Source organism: Anguilla rostrata, chromosome 15 (genome assembly GCF_018555375.3).
Source record: "Anguilla rostrata isolate EN2019 chromosome 15, ASM1855537v3, whole genome shotgun sequence".
NCBI lineage: Eukaryota > Metazoa > Chordata > Actinopteri > Anguilliformes > Anguillidae > Anguilla > Anguilla rostrata.
The window spans coordinates 32,457,248-32,481,512 of NC_057947.1; the positions used below are offsets into that span (position 1 = coordinate 32,457,248).

The 24,265-nt window shown below is 46.5% G+C and overlaps 1 protein-coding gene across 1 annotated transcript; it reads right to left on the minus strand.

The window, feature by feature from the left end:
• Positions 1 to 13,461: 13,461 nt before the first annotated feature.
• Positions 13,462 to 15,100, minus strand: nr0b1 (nuclear receptor subfamily 0, group B, member 1). Its single transcript, XM_064311214.1, has 2 exons — positions 14,362 to 15,100; positions 13,462 to 13,838 (listed from the first exon to the last, which is right to left on the minus strand). The coding sequence occupies exons 1-2, from the start codon at positions 14,909 to 14,911 to the stop codon at positions 13,597 to 13,599; spliced, it is 792 nt and encodes a 263-aa protein (XP_064167284.1). The 5' UTR covers positions 14,912 to 15,100; the 3' UTR covers positions 13,462 to 13,596.
• Positions 15,101 to 24,265: the final 9,165 nt, after the last annotated feature.

The window sequence follows — 24,265 nt, forward strand, 5'->3', positions numbered from 1 at the left end:
TTTATTAGTGGGAAGAGAACCGCTTGCCTCGTTATTATCTTACATAATTAGAGGGCTAATTGGTGAGAAGATAGTTGGGGAGGTGGAGAGATGGAGGAAGAAAAGCGCAGAGGAAATGAGGGGCGGGTGGAAGGAGACGTTTTTGTCGCGCTTCCTCTCCGCGAGACGATGGGAGAGGAGGAGCTGCTTCACAGGGATACTTATTTCCCTGCATTTCTATAAATCCTGCGCCCTCTGGTTCCAGCTGACATAATGGGGGAGACAGGAGCCTGCAGTACACGCACACACACACACACACACACACCACACCACACACAACACACCACCACACACACACGCACTCACACTCAGAACACACACACACACTCACACACACAAACACCACACATACGCACACACCACTATGCACACACACATACACTACATACTGCACACACATCACTCACACATACTCGCACACACACTCACAAAAACGCACGCACTCAAAAACATGCGCACACACACTCACAAGAACACACACATACACACACACACTCACATACACTCACACACACACGCACACATACACACACACACAGGGTAGGCAAGGATGACTTGAAGGCATCTGTGATAGTAGACTCGTGTGTAAATAAACAGTGACATCTTGGTGTCATATGAACTATTTTATAGTTTGATATTTATGAAGACGTGATTGTAAAATTTAAAAAAGATAGTCACAAAAATAGTCACTTTGAGAATGGACAGCGCATCATGTGAGGTATAGTGAGAATCATGCTGTTTCAGTGACATTCACTGATATGAGAACTACAGATTACGGGCTCAGTTTTATGAAAAAGCGATTTATGTCACACTTATCATTCACCATCCGTGCCCGATTGAGACTTTCTGGGGAAAGGCAATGCATATGTTCCCAGAGGAACATTTTCAGCCGAAACCACAGAGCACACATGAGGTCAAGCCGTCTCGCGCGGCTATTTTTGGAATAAAATGTCCTGAATCTTTTTTTTGCTGCCGAGCCAGACGCACCTTGGCATTCTGCTTCCGAATAACACGTGTGAAGCTAATTAAATGAATGTACGGGACGGACAGGAGCGACTCAGCCAGCGCCCCCGACACTGGAGGACACGTGTTCTCCTCGTGTCTGGGAGACGGCAGGTCAGTCCTCATTTCGAAATCGGAGAACAGAGTTATCCTCCGCGAAAAACAATAATGCCCCTCTCTGGCCCCTGCTCTCCACGCCTGCTGGTTTTCGCTCTGATGAGATTGTCAGGAACCTTTGCTGGGCTCACCGGCGGCTCACCGAAAGGACGAGCCGTGCCTGGATTAGACGTCTCCCCGGACGTTCTGTCTCCGCGCGCATTTGTCCGCTCGTCTGACGCTGCCGTCGAGGGCTAACGTCGAGGGCTAACATCGCGGGCTAACGTTGAGGGCTAACATCGGGCTCAATCGGGGCTAACATCGGGGCTAACTCGAGGGCTACATCGGGCTACTCGAGGGCTAACATCGGGGGCTAACTCGGGCTAACGTCAGGGCTAACGGAGGCTAACATCGAGGGCTAACATCGGGCTACATCGGGGCTAACATCGGGCTAACGAGGGCTAACATCGGAATCGGGCTAGCGAGGGCTAACATCGGAGGCTAACGTCGAGGGCTAACATCGAGGGCAAACATCGAGGCTAACATCGCGGGCTAACGTTGAGGGCTAACATCGGGGGCTAACGTCGAGGGCTAACGTTGAGGGCTAACGTTGAGGGCTAACGTTGAGGGCTAACATCGAGGGCTAACATCAGGGGCTAGCGTCGAGGGCTAACATCGGGCTAACATGGGGCTAACGTGAGGGCTAACATTGGGGCTAACGTCGAGGGCTAACATCGGGGCTAACATTGAGGGTAACATCGGGGCTAACGTCGAGGGCTAACATCGGGCAATGAGGCTAATGTCGAGGGCTAACGTGAGGCTACATCGGGCTAAGTTGAGGGCTAACATTGGGCTAACTTAGGGCTAACTCGGGGCTAACATGAGGTACATCGGCTAACGTCGAGGGCTAACATCGGGGGCTAACATTGAGGGCTAACATCGGGGGCTAACGTCGAGGGCTAACATCGGGCTAACATCGGGGCTAACGTTGAGGGCTAACGTCGAGGGCTAACATCGGGGGCTAACATCGGGGGCTAGCGTTTTACATGCTAACCCGTGTCACACCTTCACCTCAAGTATTTTTTTTTTTTTTTAAATGAAAAGGATGCGAAGCGGTTTTCCCTCCAAAACTCACCACCATCTGGTTAAAGGCGTACATTATCATCGCTGCGTCCCCCCCCCCCACACCGCTGCCCTTGTCTGACCGCAGCTGAATTAGTCCTTCGGATTAGAAATTAGGAGAGATTACAGCCGCCCAGCAGACCGTGACACGTCTTCTCGTCAGCCATATTCATAACGAATGGCTCCTTCATTTGGCTTGATATCTCGCAGTCAGCGTTAATATTTACTGTTTTTCAATGATGTTGAAACCACAGCGCTGGAAGACAATTAATCATCTGTCACTCAGAGATGGGGGAGGGAGGGAGGGAGGGAGGGAGGGAGGGTGGGGGGGGGGACTGAATGAGACATCAGTGCTTTCATCCCAATATTTGATGACGAGGTTCTCTGCATATCAGGTCTGCTAATAAACCACTTTATTGTGCAGTTGAGTCAGCTGTACATGTAGACACACACACACACACACCAACACATGCACTCTCACACGCAGACATACACACACATGCACCAACACATGCACTCTCACACGCAGACATACACACACATGCACCAACACATGCACTCTCACACGCAGACATACACACACATGCACCAACACATGCACTCTCACACGCAGACATACACACACATGCACCAACACATGCACTCTCACACGCAGACATACACACACATGCACCAACACATGCACTCTCACAATCACACACACACACACACACACACACATATATATGCAGATGCACACATTCTCACCTTCACACACTCATACACACATGTTCTGCAAATGTACACCCCAAATCACCAGAACGGAGCTACCTACCTGCTGTGTCACCAGGTACCCATCACATCATCATCATCATCATCCTACCTCCACCCACCACCACTCAGGGACATTTATGGGATGGAGAGACAGGGTCACCCTCTGTTGCTATGGAACAGGGATGCAAAAAAAACAGTTACCCACAGCTATGTTACTGAAACAGTCACAGCAGAAACTCTACCAGTTTTTTTTTTTTTTATAAAGCTTATGGTGACAATACATCCTCTCAGAATTTTCAACTAAATTCTGCTAAGTTGAAATGGGACTTGAAATGGTCATATTTTAAATTGGTTATGTTTGAAGCGAGTCATTGATGAAGAGGTCAAGATGGAAGCACTTTAAAACAGTCGCATTTAAAATGGCTCCTGTTGAAATGGCCATGTTTGAAGCAGTCCTGGTTTACAAGGTCACGTTTGAAACGATGCTGGTGGTAACAGTCCCAGGGGAGAACACTGAACACTCACATGAGCACCTGGTCTCAGTTTGATGTTTGAGGACGAGTGCTGGGGGTGGGGGGATGGGGGGATGGGGGGTGTGACTGTGTTCAGTCTTCCCCTTCAGTGGGGAATGGTAGCATATCAAATATGTATAAATACCATGATGCTGAAAATACATTCCAGACTACTGTTGGGAGGGAATTGTATTGTTGTGGATGACATCGTAAGTGGTGTACATGATGTAGTGGAAGGGGAGGAGAGACAGACAGACACACACACACACACAAACAGACATACACACACACACACACACAAAGCACAGACACACACACCATGCACAAGACAATAGCAGGCACAGAACACGACACAGAGATATACACACACAAGCACATGCAACGCACACACACACAACATGGACTGACAGACAGATACACACACACACGCATGCACACAGACACACACACGCAGGCACACAGACAGACACACACACACAGAGATATACACACACATACAGGCACATGCACGCACGCACACACACACACACGCACACATGGACTGACAGACAGATACACACACACACACAGACATACACATAGACACACACACAGGCACACACACACACACAGACATGCACACAGACACACACACGCAGGCACACACACACAGACAGAAAGACACACACACATTCAAACACGCACACAGACACACACGCACGCACGCACGCACGGCTAGGGAACCCAGCATGGATTATGATGTCCGTCGAATCCTCTCCTCGGGGTTAGACGCTGGTGGTGGGGTTAGCAGAATTACCTTAAAACAGAGCGCATGCCGGTCTTTCAGCACCGTAACGACTCGTGTTGCTTCAGCTTCGATTCACCGGGATAATTCTGCCCCTCTCAGTCGCACCCAAACCAAACGTGCTAATTTCAATAAATCACCGCATTGCATTTCTCTCCTTTTTTTTTTCTGAGAAGAAGAGATAAATTTTTTTTTGCTTTTTTTTTTTTTAAAGATGAATTGATGCATCAGGACTGGGCAGCATGGGTCTTTAAGCTACGAAGTCAGTCGCTGTTTTACAGCATACAGTCAATGCAGCATTGCAGGAGAGAGCCAGCGCCGTATGGATCGGACGCTCATCTGTCCCCCGTGATAAGTGGCGGGCTGGCGTGTGCTTGGGTGGAGTACTTTAGCAGTAGGTACGCGAGGGCTGACGGTGGTCTGCGTTGTATCTTCCCGTAGGTCTTGGTTTGGCGTTATTATTGTTATTATTATTATTACAAATGTTCATGCCAAATCAGCACATTTAGCTGTCAGCCATACCACTGTGTGTGCTAAGCAGATGTGTGCTTGGTTAGTACTTGGATGACAGAATCTAACCTCTATGATTTTGGCTGGTTATTGCACCACCAAGTGGCCAATGAGCACTGTGTTTGTTCATTGGCTGGAAATGAGCTCTCCCGCACCCTCGTTTTGTTTGATTGGGCCAATAATGTTTGCCTCTTACGTCTGCTGGCAGGCGCACAAAGTCCCGTGGTCTTACGTCAATCCATTCAGGGGAGAGGGGGTCCTGTCCTTGCACATTCTCCGGTTGGATGTTGGATTTCGAACCATAAACAGATATTGCCACAATGAGCTCACCATGACAACCAAACCGCTTTCAGAACAAATCCAGCAACAAGTGGCCATGAGGAGTTACAGTCACTGAGCTTCACTTTGGGTGATGGAAAGGCTTCAGTAATAACTGGAGTGTTGCACGACTCCCAGTCCCCTCTCCTCCTGATCGTACATCTTCTCCAAAAAGCAGGCTCCAGCCTGTGGTGTCGTGTGGTGTGAGCAGATGAGACAGACAGTAATTTTTTATTTTTTAAATTTCGCTTTTGGTGCCAAACTCGGGTCATCCCCCAGTGAGCGGCATCCCAGTCATCAGCCGCAGCCAGGTGAGTCATTCAGAGACAGCAGATTAGCAGAACAATGATTCAGGTCACATGGAACTCGAAGAAAGGCCACAGTCGAACTCTTGAATCCAATATAAAATGAAACCCATTTCAGTTTCTCTTTTCTTTTTTTTTTGCAAAGGTCGGTTTTTTTAATTATTTTTCTTCACCTATGATGTTTACAATGATGATAACTAAAATAAATAAAAAATACAATTTCAAATGTTCTGAAAATATGAATTTATTTAGCATGTCTGTTTAATCTGAGGGAAAAAACTCATATTTAGCATGAATCACTGGGGGAATCCCATATTTAGGCTAAATCTGAGGAGGGGGAAAAAACACAAAAAACGTGATGATTTACTTTATATTTGGAGTTAAACCCGCAGACACTGTGGCTCTCCAGGACTGGAGTTAAACCCGCAGACACTGTGGCTCTCCAGGACTGGAGTTAAACCTGCAGACACTGTGTTCTCCAGGACTGGAGTTAAACCTGCAGGCACTGCGGCTCTCCAGGACTGGAGTTTAACCTGCAGACACTGTGGTCGTCCTGGACAGGAGTTGAACCCGCAGACACTGTGGCTCTCCAGGACTGGAGTTAAACCCGCAGACACTGCGGCTCTCCAGGACTGGAGTTAAACCCGCAGACACTGTGGCTCTCCAGGACTGGAGTTAAACCCGCAGACACTGTGGTCGTCCAGGACTGGAGTTAAACCCGCAGACACTGTGGCTCTCCAGGACTTGAGTTAAACCTGCAGGCACTGAGACCCTCCAGGACTGGAGTTAAACCTGCAGACACTGAGACCCTCCTGGACTGGAATTAAACCTGCAGACTTTGCAGCCCTCCTGGACTGGAGTTAAACCTGCAGACACTGCGGCCCTCCAGGACTGGAGTTAAACCCGCAGACACTGCGGCTCTCCAGGACTGGAGTTAAACCCGCAGACACTGCGGCTCTCCAGGACTGGAGTTAAACCTGCAGGCACTGCGGCTCTCCAGGACTGGAGTTAAACCTGCACACATTCCGGTTTGGGGAAAGGGAACAAACATCCAGGAGGGGCAGGAGCAGAGAGGGCGAAATGGACACCGGTGGAGAGGGCAGAGATCAAAGCCAGGTTACTCTTCCTGTTTATTCCCTTTCTGTTTCATCTTCAGAAACAGGGTTCCTCCTCCTTTTGATGTCTTATCAAAGCCATGCCCATGTATTATAAAACATGACGCTTTGATGCACAAAAATAAAAACAAACAAAAGTCATGTAAATTTATTCCGGTGAAACAGCATTTTTAAAATTTCATTTGCTGGGGCACAGACCGGTATTATCCTTTAAACCTGGGGGTGCACACACAGCATTTCAGCCGGGCTGTTGAGTTGCTTGAATTCATTTTCTTGGGACCTTTATACACATTTTCTTGGGACCTATATCTCTGGTCTAGATTAATTTTCTAAAGACCTACACCAATGCTGGTCTAGATTAATTTTCTAAAGACCTACACCAGCGCTGGTCTAGATTAATTTTCTGAATACCTACACCAAAGATGGTCTAGATTAATTTTCTAAAGACCTACACCAATGCTGGTCTAGATTAAGGATGTCAGTAATGAAGATGAAACATTTTGCATACCCAGTGATGCAGATCAATGCGTTGAGTCTTACCCATCATGTTCAATAAGGCCTGGATGGCTTTATCTGAACCCTTGTCTAACTTCTTAGTTAACCTTTTATGGGCAATATAAGAGTTTCTTATATTCAAAAAAGTCAGATTTTTACAAACAAAAAAAATTTGATCTATAGCATATTTCATAATTTCTTTAATAATGCTGCTGATTTGTTGAAAATCATTTTCATAACTTCATTTCCATATTGCGGTACATTTCCACCACTCTGAGTCTGCAGCAGTGGCACACGATATAAATAATGAAATATGAAATAAATGCATGAGAAATAAATAAATTGGGCTGATTGAAACAACAGAGCAGAATTTCGCATGAGATCCCAAATCAAATCTGCACTCATTCTGCACTTCCTTAGAGGCTGATCTCCTGTCTCTGCTTAAACTCTGTCAGCATTAAGCAGAGTGCAATTATACTGTCAGCATCGCACAGCACAGTTACACTATAGAAACACTGACAGAATCTCTCACAGCACAGTTACACTGCAGAAACACAGGCAGAATCAGGCAAAGCACAGTTACACTGCAGAAACACTGGCCAAATCACACAGTGTACAGTTACACTGCAGAAACACAGGTAGAATTACACACAGCACAGTTACACTGCAGAAACACAGGCAGCATCACACATAGCACAGTTACACCGCAGAAACACAGGCAGCATCACACATAGCACAGTTACACTGCAGAAACACAGGCAGCATCACACAGCACAGTTACACTGCAGAAACACAGGTAGAGTCACACAGAGCACAGTTACACTGCAGAAACACAGGCAGCATCACACAGTGCACACTTACACTGCAGAAACACTGACCAAATGTCACACTGCATACTTACACTGCAGAAACACTGTTAGCATGACACAACACAGTTATGATCGGTGTGAGTTGCGCACATGTCTCTCAGTGATAGTCGATGGGACTGATGGGAGGGGGCCATGGCACGGAGGTCAAAAAAATATTTTTAGGTCTCCTGACGGTACCCTGCCAGTCTCACATGGGACGCACGGGAGGAGCCCGTTGGCGGATGCACTCCTGCTGTGGCCCGGCCCGTCCCAGACGGGACGTAAATCCCCCCCCCCCCCGTCCCGAGAGAGCTCTTTTCACGTGAGCCCCTTCTTTTTCTTTTAAGGTCATTTTGTTAATTCCGCTGCCAGCTTCTGACGCCCTAAACACTGCAGAAAAGCTGTTTTTATTTTCTGAAAGTCTGGGCCGGAGAGGATTTAATAGACGTCCAAGAGACGCTGGCCGTACATAAACCACGTTCCACTGTCAGGTACATTACCCTGCCCCCCCCCCCCCCCCCCCCCCCCCCAAAAAAAACAATTTATGGGTCCTCCGTTCAGCTCACAAATGCACTGTATGAAACAGTTTGGCAGGGCTAATATGTGAACACACATCTCCCCAAAGTAGCTTTATGCTCTGGGTCAGAGGGAAGAGTGCCTCTGCTGTAAACTGCAATGGAGGCAGGTTTTTGAGTCAACAGTTGCCAAAATAACAACAACAACAACAAAAAAATGTTAGTCTGAGGCACAATGTTAAGATGTTGATCTCTGTGCCGCCCAGAACTTTAACATCTTCAGTAATGTTGAAATACATGAACAATCTCCCATGACCGGGGTCTCTAAGGAAAGGAAGGGTTTTTTCCAGTCAAAAATGAAAAGAATTATTAGGTGGTGGGACAGATAAATGTAAAAATTGTCATATAAATTAGGGTGCGTTGATCTCTTATTTGCTTTCACCCTCTTGTTCTCTCTCTCTTTCTTTCATTCTCCCTCTCTCTGTCACGCAGACTTCATATCCTGCTGAGATAATGTATTTGCAGGCATCTCTCTCTCTGTCACTCTCTCTCTCTCTCTTCACTCTCTCTCCCTCTCATGTGGTTTCCCTCTCTCTTCCTCCCTCTCTTTCTCCCTCCCTCCCTCCCTCCTTCTCTGTCTCTGTCTCTCTCTCTCACTCTCACTCTCTCTCTCTCCGTAAGCCCCTTTGATTGAGCAAATAGTGCTCCAGTTAAAAGCAGTGGCTGATTTCCACGGAAAGTGAAATGGAACCACACACACACACAGGCCTCTAGCTTCCTGCAGTTTATCTGCATATTAGAGTCCAAATTCATGCCACCATATTCTTATAGCCTCGTTCAGTTTATCAAAAAGAGATTGTGACATAGTTATGTAAAGATATTCATGTGAAGTCACTCATTTTTGCCCTTCAAAGGGGCGGGGAGTGGAGGGGAGGAGATTTCAGTCATCATGTGTCTTCTCTTAGGTCATTAAGATTTGGACAGATTTTGTAAAAGCATTGATCTAATAAAGATGTTACATTTTGCGGTAGGCTTCTCTTTTCTCTGACCTGACATTGATCCAGATGGGATTCACAGGTTTCAAGAGATGACCCTCCAACTGCCAACCCCCCCCCCCCCCCCAACCCTCCCTCCCCACCAACTGATCGATTGGATGGACTTTCACTCTGTGTTGGATGGGATTTCATTTCACACTGTATCAGGTGGGATTTCACTTTAATCTGTTTCAGGTGTGGTTCTGTTTCACTCTGTATCGGGTGCAATTTAGTTTCACTCTGTGTAGGATGTGATTTAGTTTCACACTGTATGGAATTTCGTTTTACACTGTACTGGATGTGATTTAGTTGTACTGTGTATCCGATGTGATTTAGTTGTACTGTGTATCCGATGTGATTTAGTTGTACTGTGTATCCGATGTGATTTAGTTGTACTGTGTATCCGATGTGATTTAGTTGTACTGTGTATCCGATGTGATTTAGTTGTACTGTGTATCCGATGTGATTTAGTTGTACTGTGTATCTGATGTGATTCAGTCTCACACTGTATCGGTGCAGATTTTTCCGAGCCAGAACAGTTTGTTCTTTTTCTCCTTCCACGGATGATGGCTTTTGATTTCTCAGGGAGGGGCCACACAAGACACATGAAACACTGTGCCCCCCCCCCCCCCACCTTTATACTTTAAACCTGGGGGTGCACACACAGCATTCCTGCCCTGCCCCCTTCCACACGCCCCCCCCTCCACACTGCCCCACCCTCCACACCCCACCCTGCTCCCTGCACACCCTGCCCCCCAGCCACGCCTCACCTGTCCACCCTGCATGCCATGCCAGCCCCTCCGCACCCACCACCCACCCTGCTGCCCCCTGCCCCCACTCACCACCAATCCTGCACCCGCCAGCCACCCTGCCACACTCACTCACCCACCTGCCCACACCCACCTCACCCACCCTCCACCCCTGCCACTCCCACCACACACACCCTGCCCCCACCACACCACCAGCCCACCACGCTCGCCACACCTGCCCCCCCAGCCCCCCCCCCCCGCACTTGAACCTCACACCATTCTCAGGACCGTAGGGACCAGCGCAGCCCCTCACAGCTGCTCACCGGCGCATTAGCATGCCACCGCTGCTAGAGACTGTCTGGCGACGTAGCGCCCCCCCCCCCCTGTCATCGCAGCGTCACCGGGGTCAGTTACAAGGGCCGTAAAATTTGCCGCTGTTAAATCGCTGCGTCCTGACCCAGCGTCAAAACTGCCTCCAGCGCGGGGAGCCTCTTCCCCCCCTCATCCCGTAATGTTATCATCGGCTTTTATGAACGGCCGTCAAAAAAAAAAAAACTCTAAAGGCAGAGGAACGTCTTAACAACTTTCCAGAAGTGAGGAAAACAGAAGGTTCGCTCCTTTACTTCCTCGTAAAAAGGGCTGTGAACACGCTGGGCCTCGGCCAGCACGCCGCCGCGGCGCTTCGTCCTTGTCCTCTTCCTCTCGCCGTTCCGCGCGCACTGTGCTCCGCGCTTTTGGACTGAAAAGGCCTTTTGTGGGCAGGAAGTTATTGTAAGGAGACGGTCGCGATGATGCGTGACTCATCGCTTCGGACGACGAAGACGAGAGGAGAAGGACAGAGGAGAAGGACAGGGGAAGTCAGAGAAGGACACTGCACATGCAGCTTGTGCGGTCTCATTGTAGCAGGCCCAGCTGACTCGGGGGGGTACGCTGGTGTGTGATGATGAGTTTAGGAAATCCCCCTCTGCACAGTTAACACTTCCAGCCAATCGCCTTCCGGCAGGGCAGCCCACCGCAGTGTTCCAGCTGTCACTGACTCCAGTTTCACACGCAAATTTATGAACTTTTTTTTTTTTTTTACATAAACGTTCTCAAGACCTTCAGAAAGCACTTTCACCTTCACAGAGTAGTTTATAAATGCTTTATAAAGCGATCGTGAAGCTGTTACGTGCTTCCTGAAATTCACCAGCGGAGCTGCTGAAGCTTATGGCTGTACCAAAGTCATCTTCATTGCAAACAAAGCTATTCATAAAGCCAGCAGCACGGCGTGCACCTGATGCATGTCGTACAGCTACAAGGGGCGCTTCACATCGAAGATGGCTTGTTAATCTTTGGGCAATGATATTTGCTTCATAAAAGTTGTGCCGCAAAGGAGCTTGGCATGTATTTTTATTACAGCAAAAAGACTAAACTTCTTAGACTAAAAACTACATTTTTAAAAATCGCAAAATTATTTTCTGATATGTTTTTGATGGGGGGGTGGGCAGGACACTCAGAACGTTTGTCTTGCGGCTTCGGAAATTAAAAGCGTTGGTGGTCATATCTCACACTGCTGGTAGCAGGAAAGTTCCATTCAGTGCAGGAACTTCAAAGGAAATATCTTCCCTTGTTAGTTAGCAGATTACCATGCTAAATCGGTCGAAACGGGAGAAGGGAGCGCGCACGCCACAAGCAGAAATTCCAAGGCTAACCTGACCCCCCAGGCGGCTCTTTCAAAAGAGGTGTTTTTGATGTAATTATTTAAATAATGCACTCCGCGGTCAGGCGCGCTCTCGCGCCCGTGCATTCTGCAGTCCCGAGTTCGATCTCGGTTAAGGTCGCCGAGGATTCCAGGGGTGGTAGCCAGCCCCTCAGCCCGTGCTGTCAACTGGACTGAAAACGACAACCGCGCGCATGGGGCTTCATACGACACCGCTGCAAACCACGCGCTTTCTCCTGACTGCATTCACCCCGGCTTCTGTCAGGAGCACTTTCTTTGTTGCGGAGAAAAGCCGAGCTGTAAATGTGGGATAGAAGCGAGGTACACATTCCCCGAGGCTAGGAGATATTGCAGGTATTTCCTGCGTGCCGCTGTTTTACCGCTCTTTGGCCAGGTGCGTCTCTGTTGTTTTGTGGACCAACACTGCCCTCTTCGGGTGAAGTCGATTAATTTATTTCCTGTGTTCATCATTTATATGACACCGGTTTTGTCATCACTCAGAAGCCAATATGGATCTGGCAAGAGACTTGCGCGAGAATGCTTACTTGTTCAATATTTGAAACTTGAGAAAACGTTTTTTTCCGGTGCTCATTAATTCAGTTTTGTGTTTTTCTCATTTGAGACTGTCAGTTGGCTATGGGCTTGTGTGACTCAACTTCGCCTCAGATTCAATTGTTTCCTACACTTTTTAAATTAAAAATAACGCTAAAATCTTCGGTCTTGTCATATCCTCAATACTAATGAATTTTGCTGTAATATAATCACGAAATTAAGGTTTCTCGGGATTTCAAGCCGAGTTATTGTAAAACATTTCTGTATGAACCTAGGCGTTCGTTCCGGTTCCAACTACGACGTATTTTTCCTCGAACAAATCCAGCTCTCGAGATTAATTTTGGAATCAAAACGGACATAACAACCGTCAGGCACGCCCTCATGCTCAGCGGTATCCGATGCATTAATATTAGTCATTTCTTGAATGTTGCATTGCTGTCAGCAATCAATGAATGACTTGGATTTCTGACAAAAGCCTTTTTGCCACGTTATTTTAGTGATGCGAGACATTTCTACTGAATCTTTTTATTTAATAGCCTACCTGTTATTGAAAACATATTCTCCATTGTAGATCAAAGGGTTTTTTTGTATAAACCCCCGAATTACTTTCCAGTTACTAGTTATGTGTCAGTCAACTGAAATTAATTTCAGGTATGTAAATGAGTTCAAATGCTGTTTTATAATTGTGTTTATGATGTTATTGGCTTTGACTCGGACTTTGAAGAGGACTTAATGGAATAAATTGACACTAATCTTTACATATTTGTTATTTTATCGTTCTTGTCACTTATTTTCTATTTAAATAGTTAATATCAATCGAATAGTATATTAGCAAACAGTAGGCCTACCGAATTGTGTTACATTTGTTTGGTTTAAATGAGGAATCCAGGGTTGAACTTTATTTTCAAACGATTGATTTCCCGAAAGAAGATCAGTAATGCTAGTCGGTGTGTCACTACCACAGGGATTCGGTTTTGGCTCAAATTTTGAACAAACTCACGCACCACAGAAAATGACCAGAGAGTAGTTTTATTATGCAAAAATAGCGCGTGTAAAAAGAAATAAGTTATCGGGGATTCAAAATCTCTGTTCCCACCCGCTGTCATCAGTCCCACAGTTCGACAACCACGACAGCCCAGACTATCGGGCTATTTGCCGTAAAACATCTCCAGCAAGACTTCCTCCATGTTCACCGTTCCGATGACCGGTTTGAAGAAGAGTTCGGCGACGACGTTGGCGTTGATGGATCGCAGCATGGAGAGCGCGAGGAACAGTTTGATGAACCTCGCGTGGTCGTCTCGGTGAAGCATTTTCACGTGTTCGTTCAGAGCCTGGTGGGCTTCACTCTGCAGCGCGTGGATGTAGTGTACACAATGCAGCCCGTCCAGATCTGCGGGAGGACGACACAAAATTGTTACTGGCGCGGGATTATGGTTTTGACGTACTGCCATGTTTTACATTTGAGGAAATCGACGGGATGCTTCAGAAACGTTTATTAATAATAATAATAATAATAATAATAATAATAATAATGATGAATCAGAATATGTTCTGTTGTCGAGTTCAAAACGATGTTGATATTTTGTTAACATATTCCATACAGGGCATGGAAATTCATATTCCAAAACAACTCACAATGATCTAGGTGATTATGTCTTCATAACACTACATTATTATTGTTATTATTATTATTAACATCATCATCATCATCATCATCGTCGTCGTCGTCGTCATCGTAAACCAAACATACATTTTCAACTGAATTTTACTGCATTATATTTGAACATCACTCGAAAGGTACAACAGGAGAAACCATGTAAAGCTGAAGTTAGGCTAAATGTACGCAGAAAACTGCTGAGCTCCGTTTCCAAAACGGACGCTCACAGTTTCACCAGTGACTGCAACGAACCAACCTGGGTTGAAGAGAACGGCTCCTTTCAAATAGGCGTATTCCTTCGTACTGATATCCAGTCCCCAGCACTTGGTAAGAAACGCTTTAATGCCCTGTATGTCAGATAAAGACACACCGTGGTCGCTTTGCTCTTGCGGGCCGTCCTGTGTCTTTTGTCCGCTGGTAAGAATTTTCTGTAACATGCTGGGTTCGGTCGTCTCCCTGGTCTCAAAGTCGACCCTGTCCTGTGCCATTCCCAGCACGAGAAGTGGCGCCCAGCTACTGCGCACGAGTAGCAGCTGGTCGTCGGCTGGTAGTTCACGAAAGCAAGGCACGTTCTTAACGAACTTCAGTGTCTTTACCAGGACGGCCGACGCGGCTTTGCACGTTATCTGCGGGCACTGGAGCGCCACTTTCTTCTTGGAACCGCACGAGCAAGCCTGCTGCTTGAGGGCGACACCCGGGCGCCTGTGCGCGTGATGCTCCGTCCGGTTGTCGTTTTTCAGAATGTTGTAGAGGATGCTGTTCTGTCTCCCGTCTCCCAGGCAATGGCAGCCATCAAAGTAAGCCATGCCGCTCTACATTTGGCACTGTCCACAGCGCTTTGAGGCTCAGGTTGTTTTCTTAGACCGGTGGCTCACATCCACGGCAGAGGATTTATATTTCCTTCCTCCCATTTGAGAACTTGTTTAAGTCTTTTTTTTATATTCCCAGACACCTCCCACAATTTTCTCCCAGCACGCGCCTAGAGGGAGCCAGTAGCACGGACCTGACAGACAGAATGATTTGAATTCAGAAAAAAAAAACACCAGCTGTCTCAGATTTGTTAAAAACATCCGTAATGGGAAATCTTGACAAACTGAACGCTACCGAGGTCCTCATATGTGTTTATTAAATAGAGGTTTATGGAGACGCGGTTTCAGGTGAATTATTGTGGAACATTTTGAATACTGTCCGCCTCTATTGTGTATAATTTTAATGACACTCTGCAATTAAGTTTCTATGTGGCAATGAATGCAAATGAGGAAAAAAAACACGTTTTCAGAGACAGTATTCAGTTAGTTGTAAAAATTAACTGTATGTGTAATTTATTGATGTTGTTAAGTGTTCTAAACCTAAATACAATAAACTTTTCAACTTTGTGATCCTTGTGAAATATTGACATTTTTGTCATCACCCAGAACATATTACATGGCAGTCATATACACGTCACAGAATCCTACATTTTGAGAGCCCATTATCCCTTTAGCATCCTCTTAATCCACTAAACCACAGGCATAACGTTGGTTACATAGGTTTAGCTAACACATTATCCCCCAAGCAAAACTTATGCCAACAACTGTTTTAAAATGTTAGCTCCCTCAAAATGATAATGTTTACAGTAACAAGGAGAAGATTTCACTTGCTACCCCTCATTCTCACTTGAGAATGAGGAGGACAGGAGATTCAATGGTATTTGCTTTTGAGCAATAGTCATTGTCATTTTATGGTGTGTAAAACACCTTGGTCACACAATTCTGCTTACTGTCACACAGAGTGAGTTTTATTGAATGCAGTTGAAACAGTGCGCGGGGGGGGGGTTTGAGGAGGAGGGGGTGAGCAAACAGACACCCCCTAACCACACTCTTGAGTGACAGGCTGTGGGGTTCCTGGGGGGGTGTGGGGGGGTACTGTGGGCCTCCCCCACATAACTAAGCATGAGCTGCTTTCATTCACTAGCCAAGGCTTCAGTGAAAAACAAAAAGTCCACACTTTCTGCCGACTATGGCCTACTTAGGGAACAGCTTTGCCGTTTGGTCCTTAATTAAGAGGCATATTGAATTTTATGAGCTTTGATGTTTTTTGCTTTTTTTTTTTTTTGCTTCCTCTTGAAACCAGCCTGCCGTCACCAGAGGGGTGAGTGAAGGGCACATTTCACTTTGATCGCTATCATTTCGGATGGTGGTCAGCGTTCGGTGCGATGCCCAACGAGGTTCATCCTTTGAGACCCCGTTTACAGTTGTGCAATCTCTCAGCGGTTAAGACCACCGATGGAACCCGGAAACGAAAACCCTAAATCTAACCGTAAACCATCAACCTGAGCCCTAACCTTAGCCCTTAAATTTGAAACTGGAGGACAGACACAGGACAGAGGGGCATTTAATAAACTACCCACAAGGTTCAAACAGACACAGCTGGCACAAACGGCACAGCAGGGACCAAATTCTGCCAATTAAGGCTTCAGTGGGGTGACATAGCTCAGGAGGTAAGAGCGATTGTCTGGCAGTCGGAGGGTTGCCGGTTCAAACCCCGCCCTGGGCGTGTCGAAGTGTCCTTGAGCAAGGCACCTAACCCCCAACTGCTCTGGCGAATGAGAGGCATCAATTGTAAAGCGCTTTGGATAAAAGCGCTATATAAATGCAGTCCATTTACCATTCACCATTTACCAGTGCACTGGAGGGCCCGGGCAAAGTTTTCTTCCCCCAAGGGAAAAGTCTGCCAAATTGGGAAAGGAGGATTTATCCACAACCCTCAATCTCCCTTTTGCAACTACGTCTTACATCTGCAGCCGGTTTATGTAATGATTCCCAATACTGGTTGGGACTAATAACTTGACATCTCAAAAATAAAAACATCGTTTTTTTTTTTTTTTTTTGTCTGACCGTTTTTATAAATGCTTTTGGCCCATACTGCTGGCAGGTGCCTCTTCCCTGTGGGGCCAGCTTTGGTTTGTGGCTCGGTTTGTGCTGGGTGTGTAATTGTTATTAGCTGCTAGGTCAAAGTTATTAATCCAAGGCGCCGCGGTCTGTTCCCAACCCCTCTTTACCTTGGATTCTTTTACGGCGCAGTTTGTCAGTCTGTTGCCGAGGTGCGCGTGGAACTGAAGGCTTAATTATTTTAGCTACAATTTATTTTATTTTGTATGAAAAACGGGGGGGGGGAGGGAAAAAGCCGTGCAGGACGGCTAGCCTTTGACCTTGACAGGGGGTGGGGTGGGTGGGGTGGGTGGGGGGGGACACGCCAATATTGATTTAGCCGTGAAAACGGGAGCCAGGTGAGTTATGAAGTCATGACTCAACGGCCCGCTCGCATCTGTCACGCGGCCTTCCCCCGAGCGGGCCGCTTCCAAAATAACGCTCGCGTCAGGCCCCCTCGGCCCCAGCCCAGAATAAACAAAATGGACGACCGGTACGTCAGTTGGCAGCGTTCGGAAGGACAGAAAAACAGGGGCCCCCCCTCCCGCCCCCCCACCTCCATCTCCAAGGGGTGCGAAGAACAAAAAAAAACATTACATTACAGACATTTAGCAGACGCTCTTATCCAGAGCGACTTACACAACTTTTTTTACACAGTATTTACATTGCATCCATTTATACAGCTGGATATATACTGAAGCAGTGCAGGTTAAGTGCCTTGCTGAAGGGTGCAACGGCAGTGTTCTACCTGGGAATCGAACCTGTGGCCTTTAGGTCACAAGACCAGCTCCTTACCCATTAGAGTACACTGCCTCCCCGATGATAGAAAAAGCGACGATAGAAATGTGTGCTTTCCCACGGCTCTCATGCAGACGGCTGTTTTGATTTGTGTTTTACTGGAAGACATATGCAGTTGCTCTGCAGGACTCAGACAGCCCTGTCAATCAGACCCGACCAGTTGGGCTTCAGCCACACCTGCGAAACATCAGAACCCTAACCGCTAATGTTTTCCGTGCGTGCAACTTGAGCAGCAGGGTGAGGGAACGGCCTAGAAAATCGCGGTGTCGTTAAGCTATATCACAATATCATTAGAGACAAAGGTAAACAGTGTAATTACCAGAAATATCCCACAGGTTAATGTTTCCCCCCAAGTGAACTTATTAACTGCATTACAGATATGAAGTTGTATTCCTTCTGCAGTTAACAAACTCACTTTTGGGAGTGTTAAGGTGTAGGCAGGATATTTAACCTTTATTTCTTTTTTTATTCTTATCCCCCAGAACTGGTGCTTAACTTGGATGTGTATGTTGCATGCCCCGATCCAAGGTGCATAATTACCATCTCTGCAAACAGACTCGTATTCCTTTCTTGTCAATTTCTTTTTGAAAGTGTGAATGAGATTCTGGCGGGTTCATCATTTTCGGGGAGACGAGCCTCGTGGCCTCGGACACTTCTCATTCATCCGAGCCCTTTCCACAGCGCTGCGCTCGCTCCGATTTCACCTCCGTCGGTATCGAGCGTCGCCGTTGCTGAAACCGCGGTGGTCTGTGAAAACAAACCTCGTCTGGTCCCTGACTCTGCTGATGTTCTGGCACAATGGAACTCACTTTAAAACGTTTTTTAAAAATAAATAAACGAATAAATAAAAACACCCGGCAGATGTCTTTATAATTTTGAATTTGAGCAGTAATACATATATTTTTTCCTTAGGTTTTTTTTTTTTTTGTGGGCACCTTTTTTTCAGCCAAGCATTGAATTTGACTTCTGTGACGACCCAGGCAGTCGGTCCACAGCCCTTCTTGTTTGTTTTTTTCTTCATAAACTTGTGCAAGATGGTGGCCTGGCCTTGGAGCCCTGAGGAGGCAGGTGGGTGGAGAAGGTAGGTGGGGGCAGGCAAGGGAGTGGAGGCAGGTGGGTGGAGCAGGTAGGTGGGGGGAGGCAGGTGGGCGGGGGGGGCGGCAGCAGGAGTTTGGAGGCAAGTGGGGGGCTGGCAGGTAGGGGCAGGTAGGTGGGGGCAGGCAGGTTGGTGGAGGCCGGTAGGGGCAGGTAGGTGGGGGCAGGCAGGGGGGTGGAGGCAGGTAGGGGCAGGTAGACAGGTGGAGGCAGGTAGGGGCAGGTAGAGGGGTGGAGGCAGGTAGGTGGGGGCAGGCAGGTGAGTGGATGTAAAGGAACTGAAATCCAGGAGTATGGAAAAACATAAAGATAATGAATACAGTGCAAAAGGTTAAAGGCTGATTTGAAATAAGGGAGAAATGATAGTTGTACGATTAGTGACGCGTGTTTGTGATTGTTAATCGCAGTAAAATATCAGTGGCCACTTTATTAGGTATGCCTATCGAGCACTGTGTAGGATGCCCTTTTGCCATCTTTTGCCTCCAGCACAGCCTGAGTTCTCCATGGCATGGAATCAACAAAAGCAACAAAAAATGCTACGGCCTTTGGACGTTTCAGGTGTCTCTTAGTAAAGTGTATTTTCTGTGCATAAAAGTGTTAAAAAGAACACAAAGGTCCACAAGCTAACATTCGACCCAAAGCTCGGAACTTGCATAATGCATAATTAAGTTTTTATTTATTTATTTTGCGTGCCTTGCATCTTGCCCCTTCTGGTGTACTGTAGGTGTTTCCCAGGGATTTGTGTGGGGACACGCAGCGTCTGCATCATAATCCAAACCTCTGAATTGCAATGCGCTTGTTTGTCAAGACCTAAAATGAGACAAATTGTTTTTAATTAGTCGATGTCTGCTGAAGGACAATCACCTAATCCTTTGGCTTCCTGTGACATGCTCCACGATAAATGACTTCCATGTTAAAGAGGCTCGGTTTTTGAATGGATTTAATTGTTCTGACAGGTGAAATCGGCGGGACCCTAATTGCCGAAAGTGTGGCCACCTGGCCACCAAAACGACATTATTTGTGAAAAATTAAGATTTCAGCGGCAGAACAAATGGGCCTAATCTGCACTGTCTCAGAATAAGCGAAGGTACAAGATCACGGATGATTTGAAATACTTGCTTTAAATGACCTTCTAATTGATCTAGAGATTGGCTGATGGTAATAACTTTACAATGTGGATCCCCAGGAATGAAAAAAAGCACTGCTTTTTTTGCAGTCTTCAGCTACACAACTTGGTATTGCATCAGGTGTTAAAGGGTGGTCTTGTATCCTGGTATCATAGATGAAAGACTACATAATGAATTCAGCTATAACTTCAAGGCAAAAAAAAAGATCCCACACAAAGGTTCAGGGTCATATCCTCCGTTCATGTACGTGAATGTGTACATGTTTGTGGATGTGTGTGTGTGTGTGTGTGTGTGTGTGTGTGTATTTGTGCATGTTGTGTGCATGTTTGTGGGTGCGTGTGTGTGTGCATTTGCTAATGTTGTGAGCATGTTTGTGGATGTGTGTGTGTGTGTGTGTGCACGTGAGTGTGTATTTGAGCATACTGTGTGCATGATTGCGGATGCGTGTGTGCATTTGTGCATGTTGCGTACGTGTTTGTGGATGTGTGTGTGTGTGTGTGTGCATCGTGAGCTGTTTTGGAAAGTGTGGTGCATTTGCGAATGTGTGCATTTGTGCATGTTGCGTACGTGTTTGTGGATGTGTGTGTGTGCGCATTTGCTAATGCTGTGAGCATGTTTGTGGACGTGTGTGTGTGCATTTGCTAATGTGTGCATGTTTGTGGATGTGTGTGTGTGTGTGTGCATGTGTGAGTGCACGTGAGTTTGTATTTGAGCATACTGTATGCATGATTGTGGATGCGTGTGTGTATTTGTGCGTGTTGCGTACGTGTTTGTGGATGTGTGTGTGTTGTGTGGTGTGTGTGTGTGTTTGTGTGATTGGTGTGTATTTGTCTGCGTGTTTGGATCGTGTGTTTGTGGATGTGTGGATGTGTGTGTGTGCGCCCGCGCGCGCGGACAGGTGATGTGGCAGAGATGATAGATGTGAGCGCGGGGCCGCGCGCGCGTGTGTGTGTGTGTGTGTGTTGTCGTCACATCTCCCCTCGCATTGTTTATGGAAAAGGCTGGTATTGATTTCCCCGAGCCGAGCGGAGGCAGCCTCTGCGCTCCCTCAGAATGGCTGAAGGACAGACGCGCGCGCAGCAGGGGCCCCATGAAAAGCCCCCCGAGGGCCGATTAGAATACTGTGCAGACTGAGAATGCGCCGCACAATTGATCCATTTGAAAAGATACATTTTTCGCGTTGCGCCTCCGCCGGTGTCAGGTAAACAGCCTCCGACCCCCTTCAGCTCGTCAGCTCCGGCTTCTGTTCAAGGTCTGGAGGGAGCTGCCGCCGCCGCCGCCGCCGCCGCCGCCGCCGCCGTTGCCGCACGCCGCTGACAGTTTATAAAAAAATAAAATAAAAAATAATAAAATAAATAACATCATCCTCTCCCCTTCTCTCTCTCTCTCTCTCTCTCTGGGAAATGAGATTTTGTTCAGATTTTTCAGATTCAAGGGCAAAGGAAGATGCCCCCTTGTCTCCTTTTTTTGGGTCAGGCGCTCTCTCTCTCTCTCTCTCCTCTGCCAGGGCCGCCACCTCGCGTTCGAACGGGAAGTCCTTGAAAGTACAAACTTTCCTTTCATGCGCTCTTTAGAGAAACTTTCTCTTGTGATTTGAGTGGTTTGCGCGCGGCGGGTCGCGCGGCGCGCGGCGCGGAGTCTGGAGTTCAGTTCAGACGGGACTATTGTGACACGGCTCAGAGCCGCCGCGAATTCAATGGGATGTAAATCCATCTCAGGCTTCGGGCCAATAGCGAGCGTACGCATGTGACACGGTTCACCGTAAAATTAAACAGGCCCAGTCTTCAGGTTTCCGGCGCCCGTGTGCTTCTCTGTCTACGGTTATGCGCGCTTGGATGAAATAAGAAAAAGAAAAAAAAAAAAGGTTTAGGTTCCGTCTTTCCACAAAGCTGATTTCACAAAGTGTATCGTTTGGCAGGTGGAAAACAACTGTGAACACTGATCTCAAACATGGATGAGAGAACGTTACGCAGAAGTACCCACCCCCCCCCCCCCCCCCCCCCCCAGTCAGGCCGCAGCCTAGCTGCCAGGTCCACATCTGACTGTGCGAAAAACAGAGAGTTACAAACCCTTTTCCCAGGACCGGGAGCGTACGCTTCAAAAGAGAAACAGCCTTGGCGAGAGAACACACTGCCCTCACGAATAAACATTTCTCCTTAAATAGATTATATATCTTCAATTCAAAAACAAAAAAAAAAGGAAAATCGTTGTGTTTCTCATCAAAAAGCAATAACCTTCCTACCCCCTCTGGTTATTGCTGCACTGCTGTCAAATGCAAAAAAAAATATATAGAATAAAAAAAGTGAAAAGAGCAGAAAAATGCAGTGTTGGGATACGACTCTGATACCTGCTCTGCCATGGTCCTAAAGCCAGCCATGTGGACCTAGCTGTCACACTTCAAGAGCAGTGGGTTTCTCACAGAAAATTCCAGGGGCCTCATTTATAAAAATGTTCTTAGATTTATATTTAAACTTAGTCTTAAGATAATTTCCGATGGTGTGCTTACGTTCGATTCATAAAAGATACTGAGCATAAAAAACCTTGTTTACGCAGGTTCTAAGAAGCCCATTTGTAACTTACGCACCTGTGATCTATAAATCTTAAAACTTAAAATTGACGGCACCTGAACGTGCCTTACAATCAGCGATTTTCCCTTATATAATGCTAGCACAAATGAGGGTTCAGTCAGGAATAACCATGGACCAAAAAAGAAAAGAAAACTTTTTGGAAGACGAGATCACGGCGATGGTCGAGGAGATTGAAGACAGGCAACACGTATTATTCGGTGGACTAAATAGTGGGTTGACAAACAATTAATTCCTCACACCTTTAATTGATAATTCCTATCAAATTGTTTGTTTTCACAGAAAAGCCCTGAATCAGCAATATTATCAGAGATTAAGACTGAGCTGTATTGAGGCCAGTGGCGTCACTACGGTTGGTGACACCCAGTGCGGTCGACCGTTGGTGTTACCCGATGTTGGGGGGGGGTTGGTGCTAGCGGGTGTGAGTGCAAGGAATTGCGTGTTATGCATTCAAATGACAAAGCGCTTCTCATCACATTAAAACCGCTAATTAATTCAACCGGCAGTAAGCTGCCTCAGAGAAATTAGCTGTTTCAACTTGTCTCGAAATTAGCTGTTTCAACAAGTCATTTCGGTGTCACCCCCCTCTGATGGTGTCACCCGGTGCGGTCTGCACCCCCCCGCACCCCCCTAGTGAAGCCTCTGACTGAGGCACAGACCCACTTGCAGGACAGACAGACAGACACACTTGAAGTGACAAATAACCAGGGGAAAAACCATGAACTTGATTTAAAGGATTATTGAGTTCTCAGTTGACCTACCTGATTAAGTACAGTTTAAACTAAAGTTAAAATGAAAGTCGTCACTAGTGTTAACACACAATAACTATTTTTCCAATTCAGTGCAATTTTGTTGTTAAGCAGGAAACATGAATGTACCCATACATGCTATTTATTTTTTTCAATCTTATTCAATACAACAAAACACTGAAATGTAGAAAAATATATTTTTCTTGTTTAGGCTTTTCTTGAAGAACTTGCACAATGCTTGATGGGCCGAACGGCTTGCTCCTAACCGTGAACTGTTCTGTGTTTCCTAACGTGCAAAACAGTGAAGTCGTTAGCTTGGACAGATTCCTGCCTCTCGGTGCCTATGCTCTTGAAAATAACATCATAGAAGTGAACAAAAAGCCTTTGGCTTGAAAGAGAAACTTTAACCTTGTGGCTGTCGTTCAACCCACAGAGACACAGAACAGAATTACACTGTGACTCACAGTAACTCACAGCATTCAGATACTGTTATTTCCACGGGTGTGAGTTACTGCCTCATATTAATGCTAATATACAGTATATATATATACAAAGGGGTGAAGCAGGGTGTGTCTGTGATTTTAGAAGTTGAACCCAGAAAGTATCTTACACCATAGACAATTTTTCCAACACGATTTTTGTAAAAAAAATTTAAAAAAAGAAAACAAGATCCCTGAAACTTCTGTCCTACCCAAGTGTCCTCATATCAAGTAATAGCTATCAAGAAAGCAAAACAACCTCCATAATATCCTCTTTTTGTCAAAAGGTACAAGCATGTAGTACAGTCTGTCCTCATTAATGACCTACACGTCCCTGCAGTAGAGTAGACATAGGGAATTTACATCACTGTTGCCGCTGCCATTAGACACTACCATGTCAAGCTTTACAGCCTGATGT

Bases quoted from the DNA above. Each gene is read 5' to 3' on its own strand.
- nr0b1 (XM_064311214.1), bottom strand. From the start codon at position 14,911: ATGGCTTACTTTGATGGCTGCCATTGCCTGGGAGACGGGAGACAGAAC. The intron at 13,839-14,361 runs GTTGGTTCGTTG...GTCCTCCCGCAG, and splicing joins AGCCGTTCTCTTCAACCCAG to ATCTGGACGGGCTGCATTGT.